The 26,044-nt window shown below is 36.8% G+C and overlaps 2 protein-coding genes across 4 annotated transcripts; both read right to left on the minus strand.

Annotated features, from left to right (window-relative positions):
- Positions 1 to 1,657: 1,657 nt before the first annotated feature.
- LOC102805712 (mpv17-like protein) lies at positions 1,658 to 15,047 on the minus strand. Of its 3 annotated transcripts, none has more exons than XM_006824627.3 (5): positions 14,697 to 15,047; positions 6,365 to 6,747; positions 5,923 to 6,023; positions 4,545 to 4,643; positions 1,658 to 4,231 (listed from the first exon to the last, which is right to left on the minus strand). In XM_006824627.3, exons 2-5 carry the CDS (start codon positions 6,651 to 6,653, stop codon positions 4,103 to 4,105), a joined length of 618 nt encoding a protein of 205 aa, XP_006824690.1. In that variant the 5' UTR covers positions 6,654 to 6,747; positions 14,697 to 15,047; the 3' UTR covers positions 1,658 to 4,102. The 3 variants fall into 3 exon arrangements, with proteins under 3 accessions (XP_006824690.1, XP_085358339.1, XP_085358338.1); XM_085502213.1 differs by lacking the exon at positions 14,697 to 15,047 and adding an exon at positions 11,370 to 11,452; XM_085502212.1 differs by lacking the exon at positions 14,697 to 15,047 and adding an exon at positions 11,351 to 11,445.
- Positions 15,048 to 19,718: 4,671 nt separating this feature from the next.
- On the minus strand, positions 19,719 to 26,044 carry LOC102805920 (mpv17-like protein). The gene is made up of 4 exons (XM_006824629.3): positions 25,613 to 26,044; positions 21,064 to 21,164; positions 20,739 to 20,837; positions 19,719 to 20,149 (listed from the first exon to the last, which is right to left on the minus strand). The coding sequence occupies exons 1-4, from the start codon at positions 25,902 to 25,904 to the stop codon at positions 20,123 to 20,125; spliced, it is 519 nt and encodes a 172-aa protein (XP_006824692.1). The 5' UTR covers positions 25,905 to 26,044; the 3' UTR covers positions 19,719 to 20,122.

Here is a 26,044-nt window from a genome sequence, read left to right on the forward strand (position 1 = left end):
CTATACTTTGTCATTGCAACTGAAAGTCCATGCTAACTATACTTTGTCATTGCAACTGAAGGTCTATGCTAACTATACTTTGTCATTGCAACTGAAGGTCTATGCTAACTATACTTTGTCATTGCAACTGAAGGTCCATGCTAACTATACTTTGTCATTGCAACTGAAGGTCCATGCTAACTATACTTTGTCATTGCAACTGAAGGTCCATGCTAACTATACTTTGTCATTGCAACTGAAAGTCCATGCTAACTATACTTTGTCATTGCAACTGAAGGTCTATGCTAACTATACTTTGTCATTGCAATTGAAGGTCTATGCTAACTATACTTTGTCATTGCAACTGAAGGTCTATGCTAACTATACTTTGTCATTGCAACTGAAGGTCTATGCTAACTATACTTTGTCATTGCAACTGAAGGTCCATGCTAATTATACTTTGTCATTGCAACTGAAGGTCTATGCTAACTATACTTTGTCATTGCAACTGAAGGTCTATGCTAACTATACTTTGTCCTTGCAACTGAAGGTCTATGCTAACTATACTTTGTCATTGCAACTGAAGGTCTATGCTAACTATACTTTGTCATTGCAACTGAAAATCCATGCTAACTATACTTTGTCATTGCAACTGAAGGTCCATGCTAACTATACTTTGTCATTGCAACTGAAAGTCCATGCTACCTATACTTTGTCATTTCAACTGAAAGTCCATGCTAACTATACTTTGTCATTGCAGCTGAAAGTCCATGCTAACTATACTTTGTCATTGCAACTGAAAGTCCATGCTAACTATACTTTGTCATTGCAACTGAAGGTCTATGCTAACTATACTTTGTCATTGCAACTGAAAGTCCATGCTAACTATACTTTGTCATTGCAACTGAAGGTCTATGCTAACTGTACTTTGTCATTGCAACTGAAGGTCTATGCTAACTATACTTTTTCATTGCAACTGAAGGTCTATGCTAACTATACTTTTTCATTGCAACTGAAGGTCTATGCTAACTATACTTTGTCATTGCAACTGAAGGTCTATGCTAACTATACTTTGTCATTGCAACTGAAGGTCCATGCTAACTATACTTTGTCATTGCAACTGAAAGTCCATGCTAACTATACTTTGTCATTGCAACTGAAGGTCTATGCTAACTATACTTTGTCATTGCAACTGAAGGTCTATGCTAACTATACTTTGTCATTGCAACTGAAGGTCCATGCTAACTATACTCTGTCATTGCAACTGAAGGTCTATGCTAACTATACTTTGTCATTGCAACTGAAAATCCATGCTAACTATACTTTGTCATTGCAACTGAAGGTCCATGCTAACTATACTTTGTCATTGCAACTGAAGGTCTATGCTAACTATACTTTGTCATTGCAACTGATGGTCCATGCTAACTATACTTTGTCATTGCAACTGAAGGTCCATGCTAACTATACTTTGTCATTGCAACTGAAGGTCTATGCTAACTATACTTTGTCATTGCAACTGAAAGTCCATGCTAACTATTCTTTGTCATTGCAACTGAAGGTCCATGCTAACTATACTTTGTCATTGCAACTGAAGGTCTATGCTAACTATACTTTGTCATTGCAACAGAAGGTCCATGCTAACTATACTTATTGCAACTGAAGGTCCAAGCTGACTGCATTCTGTCTGTGCATTGTTGACAGATTTTGCGCCACTTTATTCTCAAATGACCATAATCAAAACTATTCGAGTTTAAAAAAAACGCTGTTTTAGTGGCTTGTAAGATAAACAGTCTCATTGCAACCACTTTTCTTGCTAAAATTGCTTTAACTTAAAATATGCAGATAACAATAAGATTCATACATTTCAGAAAAATACTACAAAAATAATATCGTAACAATTTCAAAGAAAAATTATCAATCAAGGTAATGCTGAGAATGAAGGCACTGAATCCAAGAAATTCCATTCTACTGAATAATGTGACGACGTTGGACATCTTACTATATGTCGATATGTGTGTAAATACTACTGGAAGACGTGCATTGTAGTAGGTAGAATGATATGGTTCAGTTTGTACACAGTTAAATATGCATGTATACTTTTTATATGAATAGAATTTACACTGATCCAAACACCGGGTTAGTTCCAAAACGTAAGGCGATTATTTTTTTTTTTCACTGTGGCATTTATAGATAAAATAGATTGTAAAACCCTAATGTAGAATAAGTTTAAAACACCTGAAATGAGTATACCAAAACCCAATTTGAGTAAATCGTGACAATTAAAAAAACGCACACGCACCAATGTGATGCATTGCTACAGAAGTATCGAACACAAGATATATATATATATAATGAATTAGGTAGAATTAAAAGCCATATATACCAATGTCCACAATATGTCATTCCTATGAGTCGCGCCCTCTAGTGACAGCGTGCACGGAAGCAGTGTTTGGTTGCAAAGCCGTTCGTCATTTGGAATATAGTGCAATCGTTTAAAGGGTGGTGGCCGTCGCGTACCGTTCCATACGAGATACATAGCGACGTGTACAGTGCGTGTAAATACATTTGTTTACACGAAATTCGAACACGCGTTGTGCGACGACCACCGCCCTGTATAACATAACCTTATTAGATCCCACTATCATTCATTTACAGCATATAGGTATTTTTTTTTCTCACTAGAGCGTACAACTCATAGATTCATTAAATGCTAGCGGAGCCTTTAATAAGGTAGACGCCTACTCATAAATAAAAATACGCAGAATTTATTCATTTTGCAATAACTTCCGGGCAATATATGGATATTGACTTAAAATAGTTGAGGTCACCGGCTTAATTTTTGAGAAATTGATTTAGTTGCCATTTGGTATTATTAGAAAGCTCTTACCAACGGCTTCTATTGCAGATATTATGCTGTATCTCAAATTGTAGGCTGTTGACAAACATATAGGCTGAAAAAATCATATATTGCTAAGTACGGGGTACATTTTTGTTGATATTAACATTTTGTTGTTATTTTTAAAATCTGGGTTTAAAAAAGCGTCCAAAAATGCAATTTTTGTGTTCTGTTGAATTATTCTAAGATAGCAATTTTTGAAAAATATTGGGACAGGTTTCTCAAAAACCTTGTAACTGCAACACACAAAATAATGGTATTTTATTGACCTATGGGACAATAGCTCCATGATTGTACATACTAACACAATCAAGAACATTGTCATGCGATTCATGGTCAATTTTCTCAAACATTATGAGTAGGCTTCTACCTATCAAGGTTGCTCTATACAGTTTCCCGAATGTCGGAGGTTCAAAGTTCGCAGGCGTTTTCTCATGAGAAAACATTCTATCGCCCATGTGATAGCATATGGCAAACTACTTAAACTGTCCTATATTTAGAAATAATTACGTACCCCCATTTTTTTTCAAAATGTAGTTCCCATCACATATTGTAAAAAAAACTCAAAGATTTATTCTATTTGAACTTGAGGTATAAGCAGAATTGTGCAAAAAATAATATTAACTATTTTCATCAAACAAAATGGCTGTTTAAATCTTCGTGAAGTAATATACTGTATCTGTACCAAATCTGAATAAACATGGTAATTGTATTCTCAAATTATAAGCAAAAAATCGCTGCCAAAAGGTATTACCCATATCCTAAGTTTGAACAGAATGGGCCAGCATAACTTGGAGAACAGAAAAACCATGTATCAATCATGTACCAATCAAGTTCAGAGGGAAACTTGGACTTCTGACATAATGCGACGGGGGACGGAACCAGATAATTGAAAGACTTTCGTGAAACTGTATTGAGCCACCTTATAACTGATAAAAGCATGTGACTACAAATACAATGGATGTATATACTATAAATGCCGCGTGTTTTCCCGGAAAACATTGTACAAATTAAAGAAAAAATCATTTTGATTATATTCGATATAAATTGCACTCTGAGCTCATTTATAAAGCCTTATTGGGGTTTTGAAACTAATATGTGAAATACGAAGTTATAAATTGCGTACCAGTCCCAATACCCTGATAAAGCTCATCTTAGAGTGCAACTTTAACCTAGCATACATAGCACAGTATATCATATATATAGATGCACTGTATAGATTAGTGATTATTCAGCTGATTCCAATTTAGCTATTGGATTAGCCAAACGTTTCTTGATTTCCGGAGACATTTTGACCACAGCCGCAGACTCCATTAACGCAGCAGACGTGTGTGGAACAATCTGCGTCGATTCTCTCTGTGAAAATAGGCAAACAGATAGAATGCTAAAGTGACGTCATAAGCTAATAATACACCCATTATTTCTGTATCATATAGTGGAAGAATTTAAAAACAGTCATTATTCGGGTGAGAATTAGACTTTTTGAATAGTTGTTTTGACTATGATCCATGATCTCTGAGAATGTTTGGAGTATTGGTGAAAACACGATTAACTTTGTTTGCAATGTGTGTGTGTGTCTGTTCGTTCAATATCAAGCACACCATTGCTTGAAGCGACACAGTCGTCGGGACATGTCGTCTTCCGATAAGGATCACATACATATACATACCTTGCTTTTCATAAAGCAGAGAAAATTGGCCCATATGTAAGTCAATATACTGACGTAGACTACTCTGTGCTTGGGTGCGACGTACTTAAAGTTTATTATCTAAAAGGAAGCAACACATAAAGTACATGTTATGCATACATTGCATATTCCATATTGCACTGTCTTGGGGTGTCTCGTGACAATGATATTGCGTTTGGTTACATCATCGGTATGTTCCATCAAAACTTGCGCCCTCGAAGTTGGTTCACGATGTGTGACGTCACATCAAATTAAATAAAACAAGTCATTGTCAATGACATAGTCCACGTCATGTTTTAGTGAATTTGCCAAACAATGCAAAGCATAATCAGATTATGTTTAAATATTGGGATAGTATTTAGTATATTAACACAATGCTGAATGAAAAACCGAATGATTTGATTTTCAGAAAGAATAGGACAGAATGAAATACAATAGAATAGAACTTACTAAAGTAATTGCAGACATCCATCAAAAATGCAAATAAAAATTAAACTAAAACTGTTAAACTGATCAAACAAAACCTTCCAGTGAAAATGGGATTGTGGGACGTAATGAGTACAACAGGAATTTGATGCAAGCTAACCCCCCCCCCCCTTCGCTGTATGCCACTCTACCGACTCCGTGTGTTGACATCGGTATGCGCACATTCAAAACTACAATATTAGAATGGGTTAAACAAAATGGCTGGATGTCGATTTGCCAAAGAGCGCACATTTTAATTCATACTCGTTGAACACTTTGCCAAGGTAATGGTAGTGTCGAGCGATGGCCTTGGCTGCCGAAGATGAGCATTTTCATGCAACGTGGTACTAAACGCAGTATAGTTGATCAGATCATTTTCTCACTTCCCGTTTAAATTAATTGTCGCAGCATATCTGACAGATGTAACATCCAGGCATCAGTGTACGACTTGTGTACGTCGTCATAATTTAATCACACCATCGTAAAGACTGTACATGATAGACAATTTAGCTTTCAAATTTGTTTTTCTGAACGTATAAAAAATCTGTCCATCGTCAATTATCGAAAACATTAATTTATACTCATATTTAATATTATCGTGTGAACAACTGGTTTTGCAGAATAAGTTTTAATAGACAAACTACCTCTGTCCTATCATAGGCTGAAACCCAAATTACATCCTCTTCAAATCTTAGTTAAGGTCAGAGATGTCAAGTTTATATATATCTGCCGAAATAAATTGGTTGAGCTTTTTTTGCACGTCATAATAGAATTACGTAAGCAAAGAGTGTAACATTTATCATTACAATAGTGTGGCGGACACAGTGTGGTTATTTCAATAATTATAAAACTCTTAAATAATATAACCTGAGTTGAAAAAAAAAATTATCATTACCTGAACCGGAGGCCAGAACAGTAAACAAGCTCCCCAGCTTGGTAGTGTTTTAACCTTCGCTTCAGCAAAAATATCTTTCTTTCCTTCAAGAACGTCTAGCACTGTTAATATAAAGGGGAGAATAATGCAATACAACTGGTACACAGCACATGACATGGCGGGATGAGACGTTTTCTTTTAATAATTATCAGGTGGTATGCAGACATGTGAAATGAATGCAGATGCGTTTGTTTCAAAGGCACGTCTGACACCTGGGATTTGAACACGCTATATCAGTATAATCACATTACATGTACCAGCCTCGTGACCAGCCAATCATTTCGTTGTTAGAACCACTCCGTGACCAATATTACCACGGAATAATGTATGCTAGTTACGAGGCCGGAAATATACATATTTCATTGTGTCCGTCATGTCAATATAAAGTCGTGTGATGTATTACCTATATAAAAACCACCAACACTGACTGGTCCAGCTATGGTCTGATCTAGCACCAATTTCTTCATTATCACACGCGTTGTGGTTCCCTTCCATGCATTGTCCAACGCGCGATAAAAGTAATGACAGAGTGGCCCATAGAACAACAGCCCCGTCAATGCAACACGACCAATGTGTCCATAGTCATACTTGTCATCTCCGCGTAGCGTCTGTTGAGTGAATTCGGATGCCCCGTAGATTGTGCCGGCAAAAACAGCATTTCTTATCAGAGGGCTGCGTATGAACACATTCATAACAAGCGATTCAACTGTGTCCGTTTAATTCTACGTCACACGATGACAGCGCCTCCCCATTTCACGATTGCGAAGAAAACCAGTCAGTGCGTACCTACGGGTAGAAAATATATAATTATCATATTTATATTTATTTATTTATTGAGACAACACTGATTTTGATAAGCAAAGCAGTAAAGTCACTAGAAACTACAAAACAAGAAGAAATGAATAACAATGAAAGATGAGAAGTGGACATAGGTACAAAATGTACAATGTGATTTCTCTAATTCTCTAATACTTACGGGCGCTGAAGCAAGGTGAACAAATACATTGTCTTGTTTATGAAAATGTGGGCAATGTTGAAATTGAAGTGTAAAACGTTTTATGAGGGGATAAAACAGACAGAATCTATTGTAACACTATTCCACTAAATGTCATTCTTAGATTATTCAATTTATTATTTGCCTTATGTAATTATCATTGTATAAATTTCCCAAATAAACGATGGTAAAATCTTCATTAATATTAGACTTCTGGAAACCCTCCTACACCAAAGCTAGACAAGTGCCTCACGACACCTATGTTGATCATTTACGTTTAAGTACACGTTTTAAATGTATGTCATTTAGCTCATAGCACTGTTCACTTGGCACTAACACATTCACAGCATGTAGTCAGTCGGGTTAGTTTATTCAGTTGTAGGCACGTCCAAGTACATGTACTTCAAAACTCAGAACACGGTCGTGGTGAGCGCCCTCACTGACAGATTCTCACGGTGTGAGTTTCACCATATTGATAAAGAATCACGTACATGTTGCTTTCCCACGATGAACAGCAAGCACTAGAGTCACTACGTCACCCGTCAATTGCTTGCAGCTATTGGTGGATAACATATAACATGCATCTAGTTGATGTGTAAGCAACTGTAATTGGGGTGCGGGAGTTGGTGTGACGATCATGATCGCCTCTGCACAAAATGCTCTGTATTTGTAGTACAAACCTGAAGGTCTGGGGGCTACAGAAAGCGAGACGTCACATAAACAAGAATCAGAACAAGAAAATTCTTGTCCAATGTGACGACTCTACTGTGCTAAGCCAGCTGGTGGAGTAGACGGTGCTCTAATGTGACGAGAAGAGAAGAGTCAGAAGCCCATCACTTTGCTGGGGTCAGAAACTGTATAGTCAACGTCATAGATGTTTAAGCATCCCCACCAATTCTAATGATTCATCTTGTACTAGGGAAAGTACTGGCAACACCGAATTTCAACTATGGCAGTGATTATTTCGAATTGGCCAACAAACCATGATTTACACTACTCCTGTCAGTCCCCATAGCAAAGCCAGTACGCTTATCGAACGACCCGTCTCTACTGATGCAAGATCACGGAGAACACTCTCCAGTCTGATTCTGTTTCAATTACATACATAGAGGCTTTCTCTAACACATGTTTAGCCGAGTGTCTGACACTATAACTGCATTCCAGCATGACACCATGCTCTGCTTTTATGAATAAAGAGTGCGGCGCATTCGTGAGCAGTTTGATGATCGACAGACTGGTCCTTTGAAGCCATGTGTCCCTCAAGTAGATATTTTTCAATTATTTGTTTCATATAAAAGACCTTTCACCTACAACAACTAGAGGATTCCATGCATGCGCCCGTATAGACCTAGAGACCATTCCACAGATAGCATCGTTCAAATTTAATTCGAAACAGCAACTAAGTGGCCTTCTAAAGGGCCCATAGGTTGCGCATCAGCCTCTTTATGAACCGTTAAAAACAACCATGTTCGAACATTTGACCTAGTGAGATAGCAGCCTGGCCGCCATGCTCTGTGGAGAAGCCCTGTTGGTTGTCAAAAATAGGGAGGCCGCGGCCCCCATCTAAATCCGCCAATGGATTTTTTGGCAGACTCAGACGTCTTCACTAGCCATTATATGAAGCTAGGAGTTTATAGTTGGCTAGCAAATCTGCAAACTTAAGTCTCGTGCAAGAAAGAATACAGAGAAAGTAAAAAGCTAGGTTTTGGTGAGTAAGCAGTTGGCAGAGAATCTTCAGTCTCAGTCTCAGTTCAAAGTTAAGTGAAGCCCTTTTATCCTCAGATTTAATACGATTTGATACGTTTTAGTTAAGTGTCAAACCTCATACTTGGGATGTCAAACCTCATACTTGTGATTTCCATTGAAAGAGCGCGTTGGATTGTGGGTAAATCAATCTTTATCAACACAAATGTCGCACATGCGCAGCGAGACGACTGCATCCCTTTAAGTTATCATACAATTTACAGCACCGGAACTAACCTCTTGTAGTTCCTTGCTGCAAGCAATGCCCGTGTGCTCAAAAGTATTTTCAGGAAGGCCGCTTATGCAGGTGACTATATATGAGTTCATTACAGTATCATTATTTTCATACAAGCAGCCAATCGGCTGAGATAGCTCCGATGTTAGCAATGCACATTTCAATTAAAGAACTGAAGACATCATTAGAAAATGAACAATATGTATAGTATCAAAGCAATCGGACTTACAGTTTTTAACAAAAAGTCGAAAATATCACTTTCTACCAAAAATGACAAAAATATTCACTAAAATTAGAGAATTGAAGATATCATCACGAAATGAACAAATCTGAGAATTGTCTACATGTAGTATATATATATATGTAATATCAAAGCAATTGAACTATTGGTTTTTAACAAGTCGAAAATATCACTTTTTACCAAAAATGACAAAAATATTCACCAAAATTAGAGAATTGAAGATATCATCACAAAATGAACAAATCTGAGAGAGGTCCACATGTAGTACCTATATATGTAATATCAAAGCAATTGCACTTGCGGTTTTTAACAAGAAGTCGAAAATATCACTTTTTACCAAAAATGACAAAAATATTCACCAAAATTAGAGAATTAAAGATATCATTACAAAATGAACAAATCTGAGAAAGGTCCACATGTAGTACCTATATATGTAATATCAAAGCAATTGCACTTGCGGTTTTTAACAAGAAGTCGAAAATATCACTTTTTACCAAAAATGACAAAAATATTCACCAAAATTAGAGAATTAAAGATATCATTACAAAATGAACAAATCTGAGAAAGGTCCACATGTAGTACCTATATATGTAATATCAAAGCAATTGCACTTGCGGTTTTTAACAAGAAGTCGAAAATATCACTTTTTACCAAAAATGACAAAAATATTCACCAAAATTAGAGAATTGAAGATATCAACATGAAATGAACAAACCTAAAAGAGGTCTACCCAAGGTAAAATTAGAGAATTGAAGATATCATCACAAAATGAACAAATCTGAGAGAGGTCCACATGTAGTACCTATATATGTAATATCAAAGCAATCGGACTTGCGGTTTTTAACTAGAAGTCGAAAATATCACTTTTTACCAAAAATGACAAAAATATTTACCAAAATTAGAGAATTGAAGATATCATCACGAAATGAACAAACCTAAGAGAGGTCTACCCAAGGTACATATACACCAAGTATCAAAGCATTCAGGCTTGTAGTTTTCAAGAAGAAGTCAAAAAAGTAAAACATTGACACGGACGACGACGGACAATCACTCATATGATAAGCTCCGCTCGACAAAGTCGACAGCAGAGCTAAACAAAGTGCTATATTTTGCATGGTAGTAAGTATTTAGAGCCCTGATAAATAAATCTAACCAAAGAACAACAAACAAAGACATCTTTTGAATACAAACAAAAAACAAGTTCAATAAACTGTTTTGAAATCACGATAAGAATCGGGAAACTGGGTGGGGCACACACCTCGGAACTATGTTAGTAGACACTAACTACTCTGCCGTGAAAATATTTCTCCCAAGACGCGTATAAAGCCTGATATCCCGACTGGTACCGCGATCTCTTTTAAAATCAAAACATGCTATGTACGATGCGCACGCGTCTTTCTTTATGTGTGTGCATGACTTTTTAGTTTCGATTCATTTGCTATAATACTTCTTCTCTATTGCATTCATTGCTCATTAACATTTTTTTACTTCATTTATTGTCTTCTTTTCTTTTTGTTTTAACTAGTGTGATTATTATTATTATTTTCTGACAGTTTTCTGTGTTTTTTTTGTATATCTCTGTATGACAAAAAATTTGCCCCCCCCCCCAAAAAAAATGGCTCCATCATGATATGGACGTCGGCGAAAACGTCAACAGAGATTGAGACACACATACCTACACACGTTGCCCCACTTCATTTCCCTTATATATAGTTTAAGATGAATTCATTCAGTGGTTTTTTTTTCAAAGCTGACAAATAAGGCGTAAACAAATAATCTGAACGACAGTTATACAACTCCAAGCCTTGTGTGTTCGGACTCCCAAATTGTCTGGTCACTACAATTTGTTCATAGCATACGCCAAACGTCTTCATTTTTAAACATGTCAGTCTTCCTTGGTTGAACGCCTCTAGGTAGTAGTTCAACGTGTGTGCATTCACAATTTGCAAACTTGATAATTCGGATCCAAAGGCGGATCCTTAGATATGACCATTGGTTATATATTACCGTGAAGGCCGCTGTGGCAAAACTGAGCTAAATACACTATGAAATGATAACAACAAAAAACATTACTCTCAGACGCACTATATTTTTAGTATATATGTAGGATCCTGTTGTATTGTGCATATTTCAGCTTGGCGTGGTTATAATTATTTTAAATAAAAGACAAACTCACCTGAATCTTATTCACATACCTTGACAAACCGTGGTTCTTGTTAAACCATACTGGTATAAGTAACCGCGGTTTATGATTTATTTAAAATATCCCCACTGCCCAGGTGATATCGTGAATACGGCAATAAAACTACTTTAAGTGTACACAATAAACGGTCTATGTTTTTTTGTAAACACGCAGGACCTGGCAGACTAATAAAGTTAATAATTTACAATTCGTTGAAAAAAGCATGAACACTATGGAATGTCATATATATTAAATCATCCGAATCCAGTATAAAATCACTTACGTTGTTGTTTTTTTTGAGAAAAAAAATAATGCGATAAAATTGGCTAAAAAACAAACGACTTTTGTCCCTCGCGAAATTCGGGTTGCTATTTATTAATACTTATGAACTGAAATGTGCATACCACGTGCATGTTGTTAGTACAGGGTCATTTTGCGGTCACTTACCTTGAACTGTGTCAGTGTATATTTTGCCCCCAGCGGAAAGGTATAGTTTGGTATTAGACATGGATAGCGCTGTTTGTGTTTGATAGAGTTTAATTGGAGTGACTAACCAATTAGAAAATGAAACTTTTCTGAATGGATTAACTTGGTCACTCTGGGATATTCTCCATACTGCCTGTCACAGCTAATATCTAGAAATGTATGTGGCAAGCTCATGATGATTTTGCGAGGAAATCCCATGGTACGCAATTCTATCAGCTCTAGTATTCTACATAGTGAAGATACAGAGTCTCCGCCTGTACTAAGCTTGTACCTTATTCATCAGTTTGTCAAACTGTTACCTCGACAAAATGAATAGGCATGGATTTTTTTCAAACCAACATCCAGTGATTAAATTGTGGTATACAACGGACATCGTCACACGGAACTAGGTTAAACCATGGAACTATAAACTTATAGTTCCATGGTTAAACTAACAAGCAAAGTAGTCTATGACCTCGTTTTTTTCTACATTATTACGTTCTCCGTTACTGGGAAGTGTAAAGTGGTGTAAACGATCTGCGAGCGACAAAACGTTATTCACTTCTATTTACGTATTATTTAGTTATTTGGGGGGGGTATTAACCAGCCTGAGGGTTATTTGAAGGTGTTTATGCGTGGAAAGTATTACTTTAATCTTTAATAGTCAACTATTATCAAGATGAAACAAAAAACATTTGATATTATTGTATAATATTAAATACTGTAAAATACTTTATTTCACTGGAATTAATTTTCGCTAAAAACACTTTTCAGGTATTTTGTATGGAATATGTTTTCACTCTGAATTTTAATGAGTTGAATGTAAAATATATATGAAAAAAAAAAGGTATATTCGCTGGATTTTATTTTCACTGAAACATTCCTTCAGCGAAAATTAATTCCAAGCGAAAATAAAATTTTCTACAGTATTACATTGACCACACTAACTTGTCTTTTTTGAGGGTGGGTACATGCTCGTTACAGGCGTGTACGTTCTCTTCTCAAGTTCTACCCTGGCATTATGGTGGATGAACACTTTTATCTTTCCTATTGAGGATTTGGGGAAAAAAAACACCCACAAGATCGGTGATGTTACTTTATTTCGGCTGTTGTCATTGTGTGTTACGTTTGGCGATTCTGTCACACCACAGTAATACTTGCAGTAAGATTTACACAGTAGTTCCCGCGCACCAGTCTCAGTCTACATAAATGCTTGGTACGTGTCACGTACTACTTCAGTGACTACAAACATAATATATCCCATAAACTATTTTAATCAAATCACTCTGTTGTACAACAGGACTGTGGTTGTACGTCATACGTTTGCAAGGGCTGTCGGGAAAATTGAACCCGCGAAACACAAGTAGCATAGCCCTGATGTTCGCCGTTCGTTTGATCGCAGTAGCAACGGATGTTATGAGTTAAAGTTAGAATCATGAATAGCACGGAAAAACACAAGCGGCGGTTGTTCATCATGCAAATCGTAAGGAAACTTGTTTCATATCAAATTTTCCGATTCGACGAACTCGATAACACTCTATAAGGCCAAAACCAAAAATTGTTTTGTTGCCCTCAGCGACCAACCGAAAAATATGAATTAACGGGTCGCGTTTTTTCCCATATACCTCGGCTATTTACGAAACCCTTAGTTTTCACGAGTTTAACAAAAAAATCCGACCGACCGACCCAATTTTTCAATTTTCCGACTTGAGGACAACATAAATTGTTTTGTTTTTTTGCCTAATGCAGAAAAAAACTTGAACCGATATGCCTTTGTTTTCTTGCATTCCGAATAATTGGTAACGTCAAACGTTTGAGTAAAAACTTGCAATTATATTGTCTGTGGAATCGTCAAATTTTGGCAAACTTTCCATGTTTAATTTGCACCCTGTCTGTGTGCAGATTGAATTGTGACGTATCAATCGTGACAAATACACTCTGTCGATGTTTGGTTTTAGATCCTAAAGTATTCCACCAGAGGGATAAATCACGACTATCAATAACTTATGTGGACCGATTTTCTCGTGGTCTTATCTGATTTTGGTGACACATTTTAAAGAAAATTTGACAAAATGTGACTTTTAATATGATTGTTTTTGTGTTTATTATTATTCAAAATCCCGGGCCCCTTTTTACAGAAAAGTGAATTTCCTTAATACTTGTTTGTTACGATTTGTGACAGTAGATTCAAAATTGCATATTATATTATTATTAATATAACAAGTCCGCCAATTGCTTCAAGTTGGCTGGCGAAGTACCCCAGATTGTTGCTCAGCTGCCACGCCTGAAAATGTACATCGCTTCATAGCTTAGCTTCATAGAGTGAACAACGCCGATCCCGCTCAACGCCACGAATCAGAATCATGTATCTGTTATTCTATCTCTATGGTGTTTCGTGGCCGAGCCAGTCTAAAAGGGATAGTATAAAATGGCGGCAATGGAGAGGGTATGTAAGGTCACATCTATTGTTCTTGCATCCAATTACACGTCGAAACAGAGGCGTATACAGCAGAGTAAGACGGCGCGACCACGTGACACGCGTGGCTAAGTAACGTGGATTCCTCGCTGACATATACACGGCTGTTAACTATATATATAAATGGCCTCTCAACGAGTTCTCAATACATCGCAACCTTGCTTACCCTAAATGAACTCTTACTCACGATAGAGACAAAAACGGGGTATTCATAATCGTACAAGTGAATACACGTAGACCATAATACGGGTCAGAATTGAACAACAACAACACGACGGCCATTCCACGTTTCAGTTTCACAGCAGTTCGACAGCTGCGGCACGTTGATTTTACACTGGCGATTGCTATTACTATATATATAGACAGTGGATGTTAATTTAAAATGACCTTATTACTCACCATATGAAATACTCGCTTAAAACTGTGCGTGATTATCGGTATGTACGTAGTAGACACGTTGACAACACAACGTCTTTGTAAGTTGAACCCAGAATGGAACTCCCTCAAATATATGCGAACATTTCAACAGAGCGCAGCAGAGAGCTCAAATGGAATGATCGAATAACACACGAGGACGGTTTCAGCATGTTCAATGTGTGTCATCCACATGAGTGCACGCGCCACGAGAGAGCGATGAGGGCCGATCATGCACGAATTGTGTGTATGTTTGTTGCTGTTATGAAAAGTGGTTGCACCAGTGCATGAATAGTCCACGACTTTTGGTAAGAGGCAAGTCATATGCAAATTTTTGTTCCGATCACTGACACAAGAGAGCGAGTGTTGGGTGGCTGTGATTTATTGCCGTTTAGTTTTAGAATTTCTGTTATCTGCCGTAAACCTATCAGGCAGCGCATTTCACACCGGAACTATATATAAAACTCTCTCGATTAAGTTCCAGGAAAATGTAACATATCGAAATGACAAGTTCTTTAAGATTGATCACTAGTTACCCGGATGTGGGTCAGGGTGGGTTCGAAGTGGACGCGCAAAAGTTTTCACGTGCGAACGCGTTCTATCGCCCATATATTGACATTACTGTGTGTTTTTCTAAATGTAGTTACAGACAAATTTTTTAAAAATCGCAAAGATTATTTTTCTAATCGAATGTGTCATGTATCATCCCAATAGAGTCTCATAATCTGCATCAGGTACTATCGTGTTTATCTCAAAAATAAGGTCCGTGTCCCTATTTTTCACAATCTATTCGCAAATATAAACAAAAAGTTTTTAGGAAACTAATGATCAATGCTTTCCCGAGGAATTGTAATAATTGTAATAACGTGTAATACACGTTTCGGTATGAATATTATTAATTTAAAACGTGTATATGCAATTTCAATAAAAATGATTCAAAATTAATATTTCTTTTACGTTAAAGAAAAAATGTTTGTGAAATAATATACAGTTATCGACCTCACCTGGTGCCGATAACCATTATCAATAATTTTAAATGCTATTGGCCGAAGCCGAGGTCAATTAACAGCCACTTGAGAAGCGATCAATCTTTATTACGGCCAGTCAACGTCGATAACTTTTGTACTATCCCGAAGAAGAATTAGACAGTGTACAAAAGTGAAACTGTTAACCAAAACGCAAACTTTCGGGATTGAAGGAAAATGACATCCATCTTGTAACGTGGAGAAATACATTGGAAAGTGTCACCCATCTTGTAATGTGGAGAAAAACATTGGAAAGTGTCACCCATCTTGTAATGTGGAGAAATACATTGGAAAGTGTCACCCATCTTGTAATGTGGAGAAATACATTGGAAAGTGTCACCCATCTTGTAATGTGGGAAAATATATTGTAAAGTGTCACCCATCTTGTAATGTGGAAAAATACATTGAAAAGTGTCACCCATCTTGTAATGTGGAAAAATATATTGAAAAGTGTCACCCATCTTGTAATGTGGAAAAATACGTTGAAAAGTGTCACCCATCTTGTAATGTGGAAAAATACATTGGAAAGTGTCACCCATCTTGTAATGTCGAGAAATACATTGTAAAGTGTCACCCATCTTGTAATGTGGGGAAATATATTGTAAAGTGTCACCAATCTTGTAATGTGGAAAAATATATTGAAAAGTGTCGCCCATCTTTTAATGTGGAGAAATATATTGGAAAGTGTCACCCATCTTGTAATGTGGAAAAATATATTGAAAAGTGTCGCCCATCTTGTAATGTGGGGAAATATATTGTAAAGTGTCACCCATCTTGTAATGTGGAAAAATACATTGAAAAGTGTCACCCATCTTGTAATGTGGAAAAATACATTGTAAAGTGTCACCCATCTTGTAATGTGGAGAAATACATTGAAAAGTGTCACCCATCTTGTAATGTGGAGAAATACATTGTAAAGTGTTACCCATCTTGTAATGTGGAAAAATACATTGAAAAGTGTCACCCATCTTGTAATGTGGAAAAATACATTGAAAAGTGTCACCCATCTTGTAATGTGGGGAAATATATTGTAAAGTGTTACCCATCTTGTAATGTGGAAAAATACATTGTAAAGTGTCACCCATCTTGTAATGTGGAGAAATACATTGAAAAGTGTCACCAATCATGTAATGTGGAGAAATACATTGTAAAGTGTCATCCATCTTGTAATGTGGAGAAATACATTGTAAAGTGTCACCCATCTTGTAATGTGGAAAAATACATTGGAAAGTGTCACCAATCTTGTAATGTGGAAAAATACATTGTAAAGTGTCACCCATCTTGTAATGTGGAGAAATACACTGTAAAGTGTCATCCAACTTATAATATGGGGAAATACATCGGAAAGTATCACCCATCTTGTAATGTGGGGAAATATATTGTAAATTGTCATCCATCTTGTAATGTGGAGAAATACATTGTAAAGTGTCATCCATCTTGTAATGTGGGGAAATATATTGTAAAGTGTCATCCATCTTGTAATGTGGGGAAATATATTGAAAAGTGTCACCCATCTTGTAATGTGGAGAAATACATTGTAAAGTGTCACCAATCTTGCAATGTGGGAAAAATGCATTGGAAAGTGTCACCCATCTTGTAATGTGGAGAAATACATTGTAAAGTGTCATCCAACTTATAATATGGGGAAATACATCGGAAAGTATCACCAATCTTGTGATGTGGGGAAATACATTGTAAAGTGCCACCCATCTTGTAATGTGGAAAAATGCATTGGAAAGTGACTAAAAGTCAGTCTACTCTACCTGTTGTGCTTGATGCTGTGGTTTGAATCCCACTCTTTATCCATTTCCAATAGTCCAGGAAAAAATATATTCAAACTGTGTATGTAACAGGTTCTTTTTGTCCTCTTTTTTTCGCAAACGATGTTCACCGTTTTTTTTAGTTTCCGTTTTTGCAAGGTTTCTCATTGTGTTTTCTTATTTGATTATATTTGTATTTTATTTTATTCATTTTATTTTATGTTGCTTATATTTCCCATTTTCTTTTTACTTATTTTTTTATTTCCTTTACTTTATTTCTTGACAGGTTTTGTATGTATGTGACAGCTGAACTATAAATTATTGTCTGGCTTACTTTTCTATGAAAACGTAAATATGAACAATTGTATTTTTGTGGGAGGTCATTTTATTGTAGTAAAATGATGGATGTAATACATTAGCTGCTTTTAGGTTCCCTATAATACTGCAATAATATCAGAAGGCAACAACTTTCTGGGACTTAATATATCACTGAATGAATAAATACATTTAGAGCCGTAAATTTATGGTTATTGTAATTTTAGCACACCCAACAGGACAATATAAACAATAGACCGTACAATTCATTAATTACTGTCAATGTAATATTCATGTGAACAATAGACCGTACAATTCATTAATTACTGTCAATGTAATATTCATGTAAACAATAGACCGTACAATTCATTAATTACTGTCAATGTAATATTCATGTAAAATTGAGAGAAAAGTTAGCTTTTTATTGTTACAGTCAGTTACCCTTTAAGTTGTACGCAAATTTTATTTGTGGCAATCGTTTTGAATTTCTGACAGTTGTTGCCTAGTGCCCTTGGTCTACGTGTGTGATAAGTAGTGCGTATCGTACTGTTCTAGGTTAGGTGCGCTTGGCGCGCACCCGAGGCAGAATTCCAACAGCAATGCTAGACAATATACGTGTATAACAAGATGTCGAGATGCTGAATTGTTCGAGTTGCGGACTTAGAGTTACAAAAAGTGAAGTTCACTAGCATGTTACTAAATTTGAGATCCTCAGTTATAATTATCGGAATAGTTTTCTCTTGTTCGGGTAAACAGGCGATGTTGGGCAGCCAGCCGGAGAGATATACGCGTGTTGAACAATAACTATATTTGCCAGTCTTGATATATGGAAGTGACGTATGGGAATTCCATAGTAGGGCCAAAATTGAACCCGTGCAAATCACATTTTGTCACTCAATTTTTAAATTATGTGAAAGGCATAAAGTAGGGAATGTTTTCAATAAAAATGACCTGTAGAATTATAGGCGTAGACAATGTGGAGCTCTGGAGCCAATCATTATTAAATATTTGAATTTGAATGAAAGCTGATGATCGATAATTGAAAATAAAAAATAAAAAAAAATATTTTGCCAACCATCCCAAAGTTCTCAACATATGGGAAACTTATATGAACATAAGAAGTACCTTACAGAAGTTAACAATTTGTCCATGAAATTTGAGAATTAAAGCGCGGTGGTCGTCGCGCAGCGCGTGTTCGAATTTCATGTACATAAACAATGTATTACACGCGTTGTATACGTCGCTATGAGTCCCATATCGAACAGGGCGCGGCACGACGACTGCCGCCCTTTAAAACAGACAATCCAATAACAGAACTGATACTGATTCGAATATTCTGTACAGGTACAAGTACAGATGAATGTTATTTCTATCTGATATGTTCATTGGATAGAGAGTTAGGATGTCAATATATACATATACCCGAGCTATGACCTCACCATCAACAAGAGACAAATTCACTCATGAGCACAAATATTGCATCTCTGATTTTACATCTTTCGAAATTTGTGTTCTATGCAACAAGGAAACGTAGTTTGTATAACGCAGGCAATTTTGTTAATAATTAACTTCGATGTATAACTACTCAAGTATTCTATGGTTTGCTTGTGAGTTGTAATGGTCTGAACCGTATGGGGACTCCTAGAATCGCGGGATTAGGTTGCGGGAGTCCCTTCATGGGGATCACGTCCATGGGGTGGGCAGATGCCCCCAGGAATACTCCTGAATAGCGATATACAATGTCTTTAATATTAGACACATACATTGTCAAGCGAGTTGGCAAACTTTTCGGTTTATCCCATTGCGACCATTGAAACTGTTAACTAGAGTGAGTTTCTGTCAGTACATTGGATCAATGGCTTCAGTCAACCAACATAAAAGGTGTCATGTGGCATAAAAAATACCTGTTTATAAGCTGTGCGTTATCAGGATGTAAGTTTTATTTGATATAATAAAACTTTTGTCCATATTCTTCTTACAAAGGACCTATAAAATGTCTTTTCCATATGAGCCTAACAGAAACATTTACATATGAAAAATCTGTATTTATAAATAGATACCGGACATAACATCACTTTGTTTGTAAATATTATTACATAAACACATGAAATGATAGCCCATTTATATATATAGATCGGCTGAAACTGACGCCGGACGACGGTGTTGGAATCAAAATACGTAACAGGCGCATGGCAACGTGTTGGGGTGGTTGCAATGTATGTTTATTCAAACCGTGCTTTCTTCTATGTATCCACTAGGTTCATTGCAAAACAACGCACGTCTCTCAGGTTGTACACTCAATATAGTCAGGTCACGTGGTAGATGGCAGAGGCTCGTTCTATAAAATTAAATGCGTATATTATCAAGTTATATTACACAAAATTGCATCATTGATTTATTGTGAAACACGACAAGCACTTTGTCACATTTATGGTCCATATAATTCCATATCATAATGTCTCATCTATTTCGCATGGGTGTGATAATTATCAACATCCTGACTGTTACCATGGGTGTGTTTGTAGTAGGTGGGAAATGACTAATACGGGGTTGGGCTATACATATAGGTCACTGAATGGTACACATTGTTGTCAATATTATTAGTACACTGTCGATCCATTAAAACACTTCAGACCGAAAACCGAGGTATTTTCGTAGATGGCAGCGATGGTGTGTAATTGACTGCCATAAAACAGGATTTCAGCGACGTTTACTGCGCCTTTTTTATTTTTTTATAATGCTGCTCGCAAATCTTGGATACACAAAGATGGGGTCATGGTGAAATGGGTCAAATATCCACGAAAACAGCGATCTTACTGTTAGTGTATGGCATTATTGTACAAAGTATGGCCTGATATACTTAGTCAGAACATTTGTACTAAATTAAATAATTCGGGAATAATAATTGGGAAGTAAATCAGACTCACCTTTTGCTTCATGTGGCAAATAATATTGGCCCAGACGAATGCAACTATGCTGACATAAACGACTCTGTACTTGGGTGGTACCACGTGAAAATTTACAGCCTGTGCAAACATGAAAAGTATATTGTCCCAGTAACATCTGCGATGTCAATCATATACTATTATGAAGCACATTGGTATTTCACTTTCACTGCATATTTTAAATTACTCCGGTGATCTGAACGCATCTATTGCTTTATTCAATTGTCAGACACACATGGGACGCGGATCACTGAACCGACATTGAGCGAATGTTGGTGTAGAGCGCCATCATACGGCGGCAACTTACCTGCGCCGTCGCCCAGAAAGCGAACCCAATGGAATAAGTTGGCCAGAATTTGAGTCGAACTTCGGAAAAGATATTCTTCTGTCGTTCCACTATACTCATTCCTTAAACAAAACACGAAAAGACACTACTAGAAACAATCTTCAAACGCTGGTTCATTTGTTGCATGGATGTACTGAGGTCGTAATGGGTCCCGGGAATGGGTCCTTTTGACAAACTCAGGGTTGGGTCATTTACAGTTACGGAGGGTGTACACGTTGTACAATCTTTATGTCTTTATTTTTCAAGGTACTTCAAATCGACCTGCCAATTTGGGGTGTAACATATATTTGAATAACTATCCTTGGGATTATATCACGTGACAACTAGCTATAGATTTGATGACTTGCAGAGACAAAGTTGTCACGTGATATTGAAGTAACTTAAAGGGCGGTGGTCGCAGCGTGTATTCGAATTTCATGTAAACAATGTATCTTACACCTATTGTATACTTCGCTATGTGTCCGATATCAAACACGACGCGGCTCGGCGACCACCTCCCTTTAACTTGAAATGGTCATTCGATTAGGAGCTCAAGAACTGAAAAGCCACATCGATACTTAGCTAACCTCCATAAAACCGCTGTACCTTTTGGTCAAGCTACATTCCAACTAAATCTACGGCTAGAGCGAATCATGCATATATAATAACTGCGTTGCCATAATAGTTGAACTTTAACAAATCGGCTTCCTTTCCGCCGCATTAACTCTAATCAAAACACACAAAAATGGTTGGAATATTTTTATTCTCAGCACGTGTACAGAGTCTGATTCTTTGAGCCACTGTGGGGTGCATACGTGCCCATAATGATTAAATAGATGTGGTCGAAGAGAATCAACAACACACCCCTTGAGCTCTCGGGATGGAACGACTCGAAAGATTCAGACGACTAACATTCGTGCATGTGTTAATCTTTATGAGATGAGATCAACATCTCAATTATTTTGTGTGCCAATATTCTTAAGAATGTTCAGTGCAGTTTCATGAAAGTCTTTGGATTATACATGTATATCGAACAGATTGCTCATTGCTATACAAGGTCATACGTGAAAAAATAAAATGGGGTCACGGATCAAACTTTTGAGACAAACATCGACGACGCGCCTTATGGAGTACAAATCTTTAGAACAAAATTTGGGATAATAAAACTATGTATCCGGAACTACATTTTGAAAAGAATGGAAAAGGTCTAGGGGTACAGACCTATGTCTGTTTACAAGAAATTCCAACACTCATCTCGACCCTTTACTAGTAATTATTTCTGGGTAATCTGAAGGATCGGCACTTAGTAAAATTTTATGACACACTTTGAGATCACTACTCGTTTCACGCCAATCCTAGAATTTATATTCACATGGGTATTTTGGTAATAATTGTCTACTCCTTTATCGTAAATTGTTATCTCAGATTCAGTGTGTATCACTATGTTCAACGAATTAATATCATTTGTGGGCGAGTTTGTTACACACAGGGTTCCGACTGAGCTCATTCGTGTTAGGTTCTAATACGACGTGGCATATATAAATAAAACCCGCCTAATCCTTTTTAGTCAATCAAACTGCTTCATTGCAGAACTTTATATAAACTAAATGTCCTTTTTCAGAGTTTCCCTAAGTCAAATTTCTTTGTTCCCATAAATCCAGTCGCACTAGGCTTTTAAACATAATTTTCCTCATAAATTGTTCTCGAACTTTTATATAGATCTATCATCCACAAAGATGAAACACTGAGTTAAGAGGAAACCACAGTCTGGGTTTGATCCCATAAGTCAAACATGACGAACACGCTGCTATTAAGCTGGAACATAATATCGGTTATTGGCTTTTGGGCGTTATATTTTGGACTTGGATCATGAATATTCATAAATTGACCATTATGCAGATCTTGCGAAAAGGGTCCACCTTCCACAATTTCTTTATGCAAATTTTATGAGCACAGTGATTACAAATTCACGGTTGGTGTGTTGGCTCATGGAGGTAAAAAAGGATATCTCTTTTTACCTCCATGGTTGGCTGTACACCGGAAATTCGATTGAATTGAGTGTCGCCTGGCGAGGTCGAAAAGAAAAAGTTGACCTCATATTCATAGTGATCGCGTAGTATTCAAGACACCCATTTGTTAGGTTGTGTCGGTTGCACATGTGCTTCGAATCGTCAATGTGCAGACAGACCTTCTTATGAGCATGCGCCTACCTGACATGAGACTGGACATGTAATAATATATAATATACCGTGATCTCTCAAAACCCATTTAGAGCGAACTACAGTGGGACTGGGATAGCTCGGATTACATAGACATTTCTTCTATAAAGTGGTTTGAATATTGTCACAAACATTCAGAACGTAAAAGAACATGAAACTAAGTACTTTGGTACATTTTTGGAAATTCTTTGAAATAAGTAGTGCTATTTCTTAAAAATATGATTCTGAAGGAGATTAATAATTTTTTTTTATATAAATGGCGTTTGGCGTCACATTTTTCAACTCGATAAGCTGGTCATATTTCCAGTTTCCATGCATTATTTTATGTAGTATTAAGACGTTTTCGAGCTAAAAAATAACAATTGATTATTCTTAAAAAAGAAAGCTTTTTCTTGATTTTCAATGGTTATTTTCGGTTGCTGAAACCTAGATTCTCGCCAATATTGAAGTATGAATAGTCGAAAACTAAGCGGCACACCCTTGTGAATGTTTTCAATTGAAGCACCAACCACACCCCACAGGGTCTTGTAACGTTTTCAAGTTAGAAACGTTACAAGACCCTGTGCCCCGCCACCCCGCATGAATCAGCTCAGCTGAATGTTATGAACAATGAGCCCGTGGTGAGTGCAGTCACTGACAAGCTTCGTAACCTATAGTATACCGGTATACGCAGCGAATGCATGATTCACTGCATGTTTTGCCTGGGTGACTAAAACGCACTACAACAAAAAATACCATATAAACTTACTGGGAACTGTTAATAGGTTGTGACAGTTTATGCAAAAATACACTAATCACCACAATGTTTGTTTACGCAATAGTACATGATATATTATTGTTGGTATGGCAATAATGCACAATATTTATAAACCTGCTAGATCTTCTTGTCTCGATGTATTTTTAAAAACAACTTGAATTGAGTTCTTTTTTTAAATGTTGTTTGTGCCAGTCGACAGTTCCAGACATTGAATGCCATTGTTGTGCTGACACAGCGTGCATTTTTGAGAAGCCATATTCAGGTTTGGGACAACATGACAGGGTTGTGCAACTAAATGCGATATCCAGGCATTATCCAAGTCCGGTCGAACACAAGCAACTGCGGACCTTAACCAAGGTTCGCCAAAGTCGCAATCATTAGAGATTGAATCTCGGCCAATGAAATTGGTCTTCCATTGTGACACACTCATCCAGGGTAGGGACGATCTACCGATCATGTGTCTGATGCAACAACTACTATGCTACCTGTGACCGGTCATTGCCACATCTACCAATCTTTATAAAATCGAATGTACTGTAATTTTTATTTTTGTTTTGTAATCTTGCCTATTATCTTAACTGAAAAACAACTAACAAATAAAATAGTAAATCATATAAAATAAAGTTGAAAAAAAATAAAAAAATATAATCAGGTTAGAGTAATGGAGGAACTTGTACAAGCAAGTGTGTCGGGCTGAACAGGTTCAAGGTTTACACACGGATCGATATAATTTGTTAATGTTATTTTTGAAATATTATACTACCGCTCTATAATTGGTTATTATAAGATTAATTTCATATTAAAATTGGAATTATCACATTTCTTAAGTCTGTAAATTATCAATTATACATTTTTTCGATATCAGGTAACCATAAGTTTCAAACATCGGTTCTGAAACAAAATCCGTGTATCTGAGCCGTAGACATATTTTTAAATGAATAATTTAAAAAAATAAATCCTTTAGGCTATTGTATTATATTTAAGTGACTCCCCGCGTTGCGATTTTGCAACGACAGTTTATATTGAACGAATTGCGGGGACACTAAGCTCTGAGGGGAAACGTTTAACTATAGATGTGATAAAACACACTGAGTAATACTTGGACACTACGTCGTCATAAACAGAACATTTTGCACAAACAGCTTCATGATTCACGCACTTGTCATGACCTGCATCACACAACAATCTGATATACATATTATTACCTAATATTCACCACAATGAAACTCGGTTCAGGCATGGAGGTTTATACCTCCATGGTTCAGGTCACTTAAAAGTGCGCACCGGGTATTCGTAGGGTTTAAAGTTGAATGCAGCAAAAAGCCCCCAGTCATACATGTATCTGACTGTCTCAGGCTGTTAGGGTTTCCCATTTGAAAACTGGGAGTGGAAATTGGATGTCTACATTTCGTTTTCACATTTGTATAAAAAACAATTTATTTCTTCTCATCCCTTCATAGTGTTACACTGCTCTTTGCTATGGTATACGTTTTTGTTACTAAAAATGCAGCCATCAAAATATTCAAATGACACCCCCCTAATTTCATGTACTCACCTAAATAAAATCCAGCAATACTAACAGGCGTGAACACGAGAATATCCAGAGCTGTTTTAGTTAACACAATCCGTGTTGTAACACCTTTAAATGCACCGTCCAGAAATTTGTACCACATATGGTTGATTGGTCCGTTCCATAGCACACATGTTGTTCCAACGCGTGAAATTTTGCTTATATCGTATCGTTGTGTTGTCGTCTGCTGCGTCAGCTCAGCTGCTGAGTACATTCCAACAAGAACGCCGATGTTTTTCGTCGCGCTGCTTCTCACTATTCTACGCAGTAATGACATGGTAGTTGTGAACTTGAACACGGCAGAAAAGAATGGACTGAAATTAAAATTCGTCTTCGTAAACAATCCCCGCACAGATCATTGAATAAATCAGCTGCGCAACCTAAACATACAACACCCTTAACTTCCGGCCTTTGTGT

This window comes from Saccoglossus kowalevskii, chromosome 8, assembly GCF_978046115.1.
Source record: "Saccoglossus kowalevskii chromosome 8, keSacKowa6.1, whole genome shotgun sequence".
Lineage (NCBI taxonomy): Eukaryota > Metazoa > Hemichordata > Enteropneusta > Harrimaniidae > Saccoglossus > Saccoglossus kowalevskii.

Bases quoted from the DNA above. Each gene is read 5' to 3' on its own strand.
- LOC102805712 (XM_006824627.3), bottom strand. From the start codon at position 6,653: ATGAATGTGTTCATACGCAGCCCTCTGATAAGAAATGCTGTTTTTGCC. The intron at 4,644-5,922 runs GTAATGATAATT...GCTTCCTTTTAG, and splicing joins TGTTCTGGCCTCCGGTTCAG to ATAATAAACTTTAAGTACGT. The intron at 4,232-4,544 runs GTATGTATATGT...CTATTTTCACAG, and splicing joins TCTGCTTTATGAAAAGCAAG to AGAGAATCGACGCAGATTGT.
- LOC102805920 (XM_006824629.3), bottom strand. From the start codon at position 25,904: ATGTCATTACTGCGTAGAATAGTGAGAAGCAGCGCGACGAAAAACATC. The intron at 21,165-25,612 runs GTGAGTACATGA...GTTTTGTTTAAG, and splicing joins TATTGCTGGATTTTATTTAG to GAATGAGTATAGTGGAACGA. The intron at 20,838-21,063 runs GTAAGTTGCCGC...ATGTTTGCACAG, and splicing joins CTTTCTGGGCGACGGCGCAG to GCTGTAAATTTTCACGTGGT.